Source organism: Lagopus muta, chromosome 24, assembly GCF_023343835.1.
Source record: "Lagopus muta isolate bLagMut1 chromosome 24, bLagMut1 primary, whole genome shotgun sequence".
Classification (NCBI taxonomy): Eukaryota; Metazoa; Chordata; class Aves; order Galliformes; family Phasianidae; genus Lagopus; species Lagopus muta.
In genome coordinates, this window is record NC_064456.1 from 2,502,196 (window position 1) to 2,512,340 (window position 10,145).

Sequence of the window (10,145 nt, forward strand, 5' to 3'; positions counted from 1 at the left end):
TTTTTAAAAAATGTCTCACACCCAGCTTTTTTTTTTTTTTGAAGGTTCTGAAACTACTTATTCATATGCAGACAGTGTAAAAGACAACGACAATAAAACTGTCACTAATTAAAATAATTAAATCTCTGACTTATTTTTCTGGCGCCCTCTTATGGCATTTTCTTGCCTTGAGTCTAAAGGCAAAATATGGGAGTCCTTCCAGAACTGAATGTGAAGCCTAAACTTCAACGAAAGCAGCACAGAGCATCTACTTCTGAGAATCCAAGTGTTCCATTCATTGTCTTTAGTATTTATTAGTATTAATTTGTCTCTTGTATTTAGATGGCTTTGACAGAGCTACTACCTCTCATAAGCTGCAGTTAACGTTATACATGCAAGTAAGAGTTTGCTCTGCACCCTGGAATGTCTTCATATCAATACCTGGAAGTGTTTACAGGGATGGCATCTAAGCCAAATGCTTTTTTATGTGATATAAATGCTCTATGGCACAATGTCCTGGAACATTCTGGATGAGGTGCTATCACAGTGCTTTGGTTCCAAAGGTGGTAAGTAAGAATCTCAGGCTGGCTGTGAGGTTCTATAGCAAAAAAAAAATGGGATGCCCATATATTGGAAAATATATGGAAAAGGATAAAGCTATTATTATTTTTTTTCCAGCTTTTTATTCTTATGAAAAACGATCACTTAGAGCAACATTATTATTTGGGATAATCCCAGCCCATGTAGAAATGCAGGGCTTTGAATGAATAAGGCCTGTACACAACCTTGATCTGTTGGCAGGACGTTTCTATAAATAATGAGAGCTGATTAATTCTTACAATAGATTTTTCTCCTACTTTTTCCGGCCGAGCTTTGGAGCCTTCTCAAGGCCTTGGATGTATTTCCGAGGTAGTTGGTATTCTTCTGCAACATAAAGAAGAGTTCATTTTAGGTAACAAATTACTAACTAGAATCTGTATCTTGCTATAACTAGTCCAAGCCCTGGTCCAGAACAGACTTACCTAGCAGCATCTTGGCCAGATGATGGACTTGGTTGCCTTGGATCTGGACCTGAACTCTGTCTTTTGCTCCAGGCACTGGGGTGATGGTGGTGCTGGCCTGAACTTTCTGTTGTAGAATATTGGCCACACACTGGGGGTCTAAACCATACAGCTCGAGGTTCTTGATGATTGTCACCTGAAGGTTCCAGCAACGATTGCAGACTGTCAGCATTAATACATTGCACCCCATTCATCCCAGAAAAGCAAGCTGCCCTCAGAATCAGGACTCGTTCATATCCCACCTTTTTGTCTCTCTTCTTACCTTCTTGTTTGACGACCTCTGTGCAGTGGTTATGTCAATGGGCTCAATGTTTCCTTTCCTCACAATAGGTTCTTGTCCACAAAATGTCACCTGGTGTAAGGGCTGCAGACGCTCGAGGCACCTGAACAAAGTTTATAGATCCACTTGGTCTACACAGCACAGCAGGACTGATGTGAACTGTGTTTCTTCTGCTGCAGCCTATCACAGGTTTTTGAGACCATTAGTTTAGAACTGCACGGCCAAGAAAGAGCTTGAACATAAGAGCAGGAGGACTACTACTGCCTAAAGAGGGCATGTTCACCTATCTGCTGCAAACAATAGCTTCACAGATATGTATTTACAGATGGTACAGAGAATCAGGCAGTGCCTGTTTAGACATCTTTTCCTGATAGTTAGCATGTCAACAAAACCAGAAAGCAACATCAGTTACTGACAGATGGTGGTTAAATGGTGAAGAATGAGGTAGGATTGAAGTGAAGGTCTCTGGATGTTTTCTGTATCACCAGGAGGAAGTTACAACTCCAGTAACTCCAATGACACAGGGCTTTGACCTTGTGATAAACTTGACATAATGTGTTTCAGTATCACACAGAATTATCACAATGGAAAAACAGTCACCTGCTCACAAGGTCATCCCACTTCAGGTGTGAGATTTCATCTTGCTCTGATTTATCCAGCAGGCAGTCACACAGAATGGCATTTACTTTCACAAAGCTGTAAAAGAAAAACATGCATTAGGAGAAAACAAATTCACTTCTTGTTTCATATTCAGCATCTCCTGTGGAAGCAAGGTAGGACAGCTTTTTTTTTGTATACTCACTTCTTGTTTGTTTCATCAACCAACTCGTTAGTCTTCACGTAGTTAATGATGATGTTTCTCACCTCGCTGCTTGAGAGGATGCTTCCTTTTCTAAACAGAAAGAAAACTTGATTGCTTCCCCTTCAAAGCAAACAAAATGGCAGCAACACAAGTTTGTTAGCCTATCTCTTAGCCCAACAATTGATTTTAGTGCATTTTTCCAGTGCTCACCTGTGTCCAGAGTCCTGAAAGAGTGGCACCATCTTTGCTGAGACCCCATACAGAGGAATGATTTCAGGAGCACGGTATACTTGTTCCCTGTCTTCACTCTTGCTGTCTTGGGCAGCAGAGGCTGAAGAAAATCCTTCAGGTACTGCAAATGCTTTAATGCTGGGGGGAAAAAAAACCCCAATGTTATTTGGTGGAAATAAGAGGTTGAAATCTGTAATATCAGTTTCTGTGCTTGCAAGTAAGCTGAGCTTGAGTGTAACTGTGCCTCCTAATGACAAGGTTGAGGATGATGAAAGTTAATGCAAAAAGTCAAATTCTGCTTCTTTCCAAATGCAGAAGATATGCTTGCATCTACCAAAATATTCCCCAGCCCATCAGTTGCCAAGGAGATGTTACATAACAGCAGAACTCAGACCCAATGGGAAATTCCAAGAGAGAGCTTACTGTGCTGATATGCAAGAGGAAGGAATCTGGTTCTGGATATAACTATTAATCCTTAAAAAGAGCTGATAATCAGGTAATAAGCAATTAAAGAGGTATTTGTGTGAATCAGTGTGTAAGGTGAAACAGTTCTTAAGGTTATAACTGGCTGCTGATCTGACAAAGTGGCTGATTTGATCCTGTGTGACGTTTTAAGGCTGTAGTTTCATGGGCATTTGTGCTGCAGCAGTGTCATCTTCTCACTGGGGTTATTTTTCAGACAGATAAGTTCACTTCAAAGCTGAACAAAGAATTGTCCCAGCAGATAGATGGGACTGGGAGCCCTGCTTAAATGGGAAAGGCATAAGGCAGTCAGACCATGAGACTCAGTGTTAAATAGCTAGAAAAACGCCTGATGGATATAAAGCTTTCTTCCCTTCCCACTAAAAAAAGCCCCATACAAGTTATCAAGACTCACTGTCAAAGGAATGTGCTTTTTAGTGACTGCTAACAAAGGTTATAATAGGTAACAAATGGAGACAGATGATTCTGCTCCTTCTTTTCAAGGGCTGTCACCTCTTTCAAAGACCACAATATTCTACATACTCTGGATGCTTCCAGTCCACCTCCACAATGCTTTCCACGCCCTTGGTCAGCTCCTTCACTTGTAAGATCTTCTGCTGCTGCATACTTTGCAGGAATTTAGAAAACTGAGAAAACAACCATCACAAAAGTGGAGATGAGCATTTTAAATCCCTCTTTGTATTTCTGACTGCCCAAAAATTACTTGCTAAATCAGAAGAACTTATTTTTGGTGGGGCTGGGGGGGAGGAAACCCAGCACTTTGCTTCTCCAACCACAGCAATCACTAAAGAATAGTGCGTGCCTCCATCATGCCCTAAAACAGAATTAGCAAGTGTTCCTTTTGTAGGTCTGCCACCTGTTTGCTCTGTGACCTTGGCCAAATCACACTGTGTCACATGGATTGCCGTGACATCTTTGGCAACAGGCTTTGGCCTTGCCTGTCATCTCCACTCTTTTCATCTTTGTTCATTAATAGCTTCAGAAAAGGAATGATCCCTCCTTGCAAGAAACTGCAGTGTCCAACAAGATCAGAGCCTTTAACAGCTATCACAGTACAAATGCCAGACAGCATTAGATAGGTTCAAAGAAGTGCTCATGCTTTCTGGACAATAATTTTCTTCCCTTGAGCTCTCAGGAGCAGAGAGCTGAGTAAAAGAACCTGGCTTTCAGGAACAGCTTACAGGATTTTTCTGTTTTATTAATGCTTCAACATTTTTTATCTCTTCCTACTTATTTCAAGTAACCTTTTTCCTTTTCAATAAAGGAAAAAAAAGAAGAATAACCAGGAAAATCTCACCTTCTTATAGCTTGACTTCTTTATATCCAGCTGCTGTCCAGCAGGGCTATAATGGATTTTTAAAAGCAGTTCTTCAGTTTTAGGTACTCCTCATCTCTTTGTAAAGCTTCCTACTTGAAATTATCTTAACAGCAAAAATATGAGCTCCACACAGAATTACTTCAAACAAACTACCAGACAGAACATGATGAGTTCAACTAGCACTGATGCTCCCATAGGGAAGCAAAGAGCCACTTAAGTGATCAAGAAATCCTAACTAACAATCGTTAGTCAATTCAAGTTAGCTATTAAATGCATATCCTGGTTTCAATCATACAAACACCTTGATGTAAGAAGCATATTCTTAGGTAACCTTAGAAATAAGGACTGGATTTTACTTTTGAAACAAAAACCTCAGCCCAAATATTCTGTTCTAAATATTCCACTCTTTCTTGCAACCCCAAAGACTCTTCTTACCACATACCAGCATGAGAACATATGGCTGCGTAGAAATGTGCTGGTGAGCAGAGGGAGGTCTGACTTCTTCACTTTGCATTTTAAAGCATGAAAAAAGCACTGATTAAATAATGCATCCATTTGCTCTGTAGGGAAGAAAAGGACAAGTATGCAGTGAGCAGCCTCTCCTTTATAACACAATGCTCAGCTTCAGCCCACAGAACTCTATCCTGTACTCTGTGCTGTCTAGGATGCACAGTAACCTAGATCATGGGTACCAGCTTCAGCAAACAAAAGCTGCTGGGTTTGGATCCATTTGCATGCAGAAGTACCTTGTGGTGTCCTGCTGTCCTCTGCATCCTGCTGAGCCCCTGTGCTACCATCCTCAGCTGGTTCTGCAGCTCTGTTCTCATTGAGTTCCTCCTTTCCCATCACTACTGCACAACTATTTTGCTCCTTCAGGCTCAAATCACCAATGTTCACATGCTGTGGTGTGTCAGTGGAGAACCTGCTGCCAGGCTTTTTCCCCTCCACCTCTTCCTCATTTTCAGCATTCTCCTTTTCAGCAGGATCTGCTACCAAGGGAGCTAAGGTAGGAGGACAAGATTTGTCACCATATTCCCTAAAAAAGGAAGAAAAAGCATTATGCAGCTTTCTGTTTAATGCTTGGAAACCCGTAGGACGGTAATACTCATAAATGTTCCCAGATAAAAGGCATGGGGAGTCATATGGATCTTGAACTATAAGATTTATTTCCACGTCTATTGGACAGACCTCAGGACAGAGAACTGCTTCTGTCAGAAAAGTGTGGTCATCAAACACAGGTAGCACAGCTGAAGCCTTAACAGAGGTCACATCTCAGCTGTATCCAAACAATGAATGATCCAACTTACTGGGACACAGCTTTGATTTTAGTAAGACTCGTCACATGTTCTACAAAATGCCTGCAGATACACTCACCAGAGATGATCCATGTAAGTATGCAACACAGCAAAGCCCTTGCCTTTCATTCCAGCAGCCAGCATCTCTGTGGTGGACATAGCAGCAGCTGCAACTGCTACAGGAGCTCTGGGGAAACACAGCAACATTACAGCAGGACACCACAAACACAACTGTGCTACTTGAACAAAAGAACACTGCTCCTGTGATATACTGGGATTGTTTTACAATGTCCTTGTTCTTTAAAGCCACGCAGGCATTTTTGGGTTTTGTCCCTTCTCTCTGGTATGTAAGATCTTTCAAAGAATCCCAAGGATGTGTGCAGTTGTGCTACTGCAGTGACAGGTGGGCAATGATGCATTCCTCCTTTTAAGAAAGCACAAGGAGCACAGGCACTGCTAAAAAGAGACCTGGGTGGAGGGAGAGAAATACAGCTTTAATGCTGTTCCCTCTTTCTGAGCCTTCATGCAGACAAGAAGACAGCTGTGTAGATTATAATCTTATGTAGAAACTGCTGTTTTGAAAGAAATCCACCAGGTCTCAGCTCCAAGAGAACAAATTTGTGTGGCTTTCCACCTGAGCTCAAACACATCCCAACCCAGAAATGTAACTGCATTTTTTTTGTGCTGAACTTTCCACTGTTCAGGTCCACAGTCCATCAAATGCGTGAGAATAATTCTGCTTCTATTCCCCCAAAAGCCCCAGAGTTTCCACGTTAAAAGCAGTTTTCCTTTCAGTGTTAGTTTCTAAGAAGAGATGGGAATAAGGAGTGCTCTGTACCTGTTTCCCAGGAGGGTGACAGCACACAGCGTGCCTCGCTCTACTTGTGGAAAGCCAGAAGATGGCACTACAACCCCTGGCAGCATCAGATCTGAGGACAACAAAGCATCCATTTCTCAATGAAAGATTCAGCCACGACCTCCTCCACCCCCACCCCTTCTGTTACTCAGCAAAAAAACACAGCCTGCTAATCGCTGAGTACATGCCAGAGAAAATATCGTTGTCTGTTTCCCCTAGTAAGTTAGCACTTCTTGCTATCACCCCGTGGAATAGGGGATTCAATTTGGTGTGCACATCCTAAAGCACAGCAGAAGAGCTATACGTGCTCAGTCCCCTGCCTTGTCAGGCACAAAGAAGGTAATCTTCTAACAAATAGGAATAAGTTCTCAGCCTAGATAGCATTGATGACAAGGAAAAAGAAAGGAATGAGAACATACATGCAAAAAAAACCACCCATTTATTCTGCCCTGCCCCAAGGCAGAGCTCTCTCTTTGCTAAAATTTGCCACTGATGACCCAACCACCCAGACCTGACAGCAGCTGCACTCAGTTGTGAGCTCTTCTCAGCAGGAGGAAGTTGCCTTCACCACTCCTTGCTAATCTGGACAGAAACAAGTGGACCTTGCTGTGTGATTTGTTCTGCTTTCCATGCCTGGGATGAACAGACTAGCACATGAGTAAAAATGTGTTCCGTGCCTCATGTGTGGCATCATGTCTTCATTAAATTATATTAAAATCATCTACTCTCCCTCATAGCAGCTGTAGTTGTCCAGACCTTGCAGTTCCATGGACTGACCTGTGCTCCATACATTGATCTCACTTTTCTCTCAGCATCTTAGATTCAACCTGCATGCTGAGAGGCCAGCAATATTCTTCCTCCCATTCACTTTCAGCAAACCCAGACTGAACTCTGCAATTGCAGGCAAGGCTCCACATCTCCAGGGACAGAAATCATGCAAAAATCTTAAAGTGACAAGGTAACCAGCTGTGTGCATGGTGTAAATAACCAGGGCAGGCAGTGAGGCCTTCGAATTCAAGGCACAGATGCCATGAATAGCACTGCCTTCCTTCTCTTTGTAACTGATTGCTTCCTCAAGTCTGCTCCATCCCTCTGTGTCTGCAGTCTGGACAGTCTCACGCCTTTCCTCCCATTTCTATGACAGGGCTCAATCTTTGCTTTCTGCCTTTGCTGGCCATTGTCTCCATGGCCAGTTTCTTATCTTTGGATCATACCCAGCAGTAGCCTGGTTGCCATGGGAGATGAATGACCTGCAGCCCTCTTTCATCAATGTTCTTCTCCTGTTAACAAGACTTTTTTCCCCCAGAAACTAGGTCACTACAAGCCAACAACAAAGCTTGCTCAGATGTTTATCATAGCTACGCACTTATACACTTTATTTCCCCAAGAGCAGAGTGAACAGAGCGACTTGTCTGCTTCTCTAGACAGTGTGTAATGGAAAAAAGACATCTATTTCTACACGTACACTTCCATTTATAGATTAAAGCTGCAATGGCTGGAATTCAATCTTTTTCTGGTTGAACAGTTCTGCTGTTTCAGGTTTATAAGGCCTGACTCTTACGCATCTGAACTGCATCCAAAGCAGATGCCAGAAAATAGATTCATTTCTTGTTAGTCTCGATCTGTAAGTAGCTGGTAGAGCCAGTACTCCAGCAATTCAAATCCAACCTCATCTGCAATCCACAGTTTACCTGACAGTGATTAAAACTGTAGGTTCCAGTACAAACTCACTCTCCATAGGATAAGCAAGCTCACCTCTGAACTGACAGGACGCAGAGTGGCAGCAGATGGAGTCAGCTGCCCAAGGAAAGCTAAAAAAACCCCACAGAGCAGTGACACAGGCTTTTCAGTGTCCCAGTTCACAGTCACTGATCAACTTTACACCCTGAAGAGGCATTTCCAAATCCCAGACTCTCAAATGGAACAGATTACTGCATTTAAACAGCTTAACCTACTTTGGTTCATTCACAAACTTATCTGCTACTGATTTATTTTCCGTTTCAGGAGATCAAGGTGAATTACTTTGTGCCTTAGTATTCTTTATACTTTCTCACTGTTTCAGGTCCCACTGGGAAATAATATCACCAAAAATCCCTGAAGGCAAATCCTATCTGCAATGGGATGTGACAAAGTTCTGATCCTCTTACCTGCTCCTCCTGCTAGCTTCTGTAGCACAGGGGGCCATGTTGAAAAAGCAGGGAGAAGATCTGGGTAGACCCACAAAGTATACACTGTGCCAAAACAGAAGAAAATTTGAAGAGGTATCATTAAAAAAAGCTAGCTGCTGCTTCTTACCATCTTGAAGACTAAACAGGACCATGCTAACTGCAAGGTCTGCAAGGTCAGAACAACCCTACAGTCATTAGAAAATAGAGAAAAAAAACAGCTATTTAATTCACGATTCTGTGAATTACTATAAAGATGATCCCTTGGATTATCTTCTGTAACTCATGGGCACTTTGAGCTGATCTGCTACTCCAACAGGGAAGAATTTCTGGATAGGGATAAAACAAAGACACAGAGTTATCTATCAGAGCAGCTTGTTAGCTAATTCCAGGGCTGCCTGGATGTGGATGCGATACTTGCTGATACCAAGTGAACAACAGAAGGATGAGAGGTGAGGATGCAAAGCTGTGGCTGAATTGTTTCCTGGTTCCTAACCTCTCAGAGCCTCCATTCTGCAAGAATCTCACTGGATTTCACACCGATGCCAGCAGAATAAACACAATAAAGTGTGCAGATGAGGTGCAATGGGAGAGGTGTAAGCACTTAAACACAAGCAAGGGGGGGAAATCCAGGTTTGTATTGAGTGAACAGGGCGGATTCCTCCACTGCGCTGCCCATACCTGTGGGATACAGAGCTTTTTCAATCTCAAACAGGATCGGGTTCCTGCTATTCGTGTACACAGTGCCAGCCTCCCCTTTGTGAGTGTATATCTTGATGACATTCAGCTCATCCTTGTTTGGAATCAACTCCACCAACCGCTCAGCGCTCAGACTGGGAAAAGCAGCCGCAACATCAGCTCGCAGCTTTTTCCTGTAACGATAAAAGCAATTCCGCCATCAGTGTTTCGGTGGCTACGAGACTCTCACATTTCCACTAGCGATGATGGCTCGCAGGGCAAACCCCCACAAGTTGTGAGGGCGCTGGGAAGAAACCAGACGTCCTCCTCGCTCCTACCCCGCATCTCTGCCCTCCTGCCCCGCACCGCCCGCACACCGGCACTCACCGCTCGGATCCCTTGATGGCGGTGCTGGCCCTGACTCGGAACGCCTTGCAGAACATGGCGGCTCTGCCCTCAGCCCCCGGCGGCCGCCATGGCGCCGTGCGCTGCTCAACGAGTCCGGGCGGAAACAACCCGCCCGGCCGGGCCGGCCCGAGGAAAAAGGGAAAGTTTGAGCCGCCGGGCTTTGTCCTAAGATTGAGATTTCTTTGTTCTTAGTGCTTTTGTGGCTGCCGATCGCTTCACACACGCGGGAAATAAACCCCTGCCGAGCCGCAGCAGCGCCGTCGTGGGAGCGGGGCTCATTTCAGCATCGCCGGCGTGCGGGGGGTTCTGACAGCACTGAGCGACGCACGGGATGCCGCACGGTTTTCTTTCCGCTCGTAACACAATAATGCAACCCCTTTTTGCCACTCGGGTCGAAAGCGTGTTGTTTTAATGCAACAACCGCTGAGTTTGCAGAAAAAGAAAGCGAGGTCAGGGCGGCCCCGGGCTATGATGCGGCTCTCAGAGAGCGGAGCGGAGCACTTTAGGATGGCAGAGGAGCCGGCTGTGCGCAGAGAGAAAACGGCCGCTCGATGTTCCCCAGGCCGGCCTCGAACCCGGGTCCTTCGGA

General features: G+C 44.1%; 1 protein-coding gene across 3 annotated transcripts; it reads right to left on the reverse strand.

Annotated features, from left to right (window-relative positions):
* EIF2D (eukaryotic translation initiation factor 2D) lies at positions 1-10,137 on the reverse strand. Of its 3 annotated transcripts, none has more exons than XM_048926106.1 (15): positions 9,536-9,667; positions 9,152-9,342; positions 8,453-8,536; positions 6,288-6,378; positions 5,529-5,636; positions 4,901-5,190; positions 4,597-4,714; positions 4,134-4,179; positions 3,359-3,462; positions 2,333-2,491; positions 2,123-2,242; positions 1,921-2,016; positions 1,303-1,423; positions 1,002-1,176; positions 1-903 (listed from the first exon to the last, which is right to left on the reverse strand). In XM_048926106.1, exons 1-15 carry the CDS (start codon positions 9,589-9,591, stop codon positions 833-835), a joined length of 1,830 nt encoding a protein of 609 aa, XP_048782063.1. In that variant the 5' UTR covers positions 9,592-9,667; the 3' UTR covers positions 1-832. The 3 variants fall into 3 exon arrangements, with proteins under 3 accessions (XP_048782063.1, XP_048782064.1, XP_048782065.1); XM_048926107.1 differs by having other exon boundaries at positions 2,123-2,212; positions 9,536-9,666; XM_048926108.1 differs by lacking the exons at positions 1-903; positions 1,002-1,176 and having other exon boundaries at positions 1,387-1,500; positions 9,536-10,137.
* Positions 10,138-10,145: the final 8 nt, after the last annotated feature.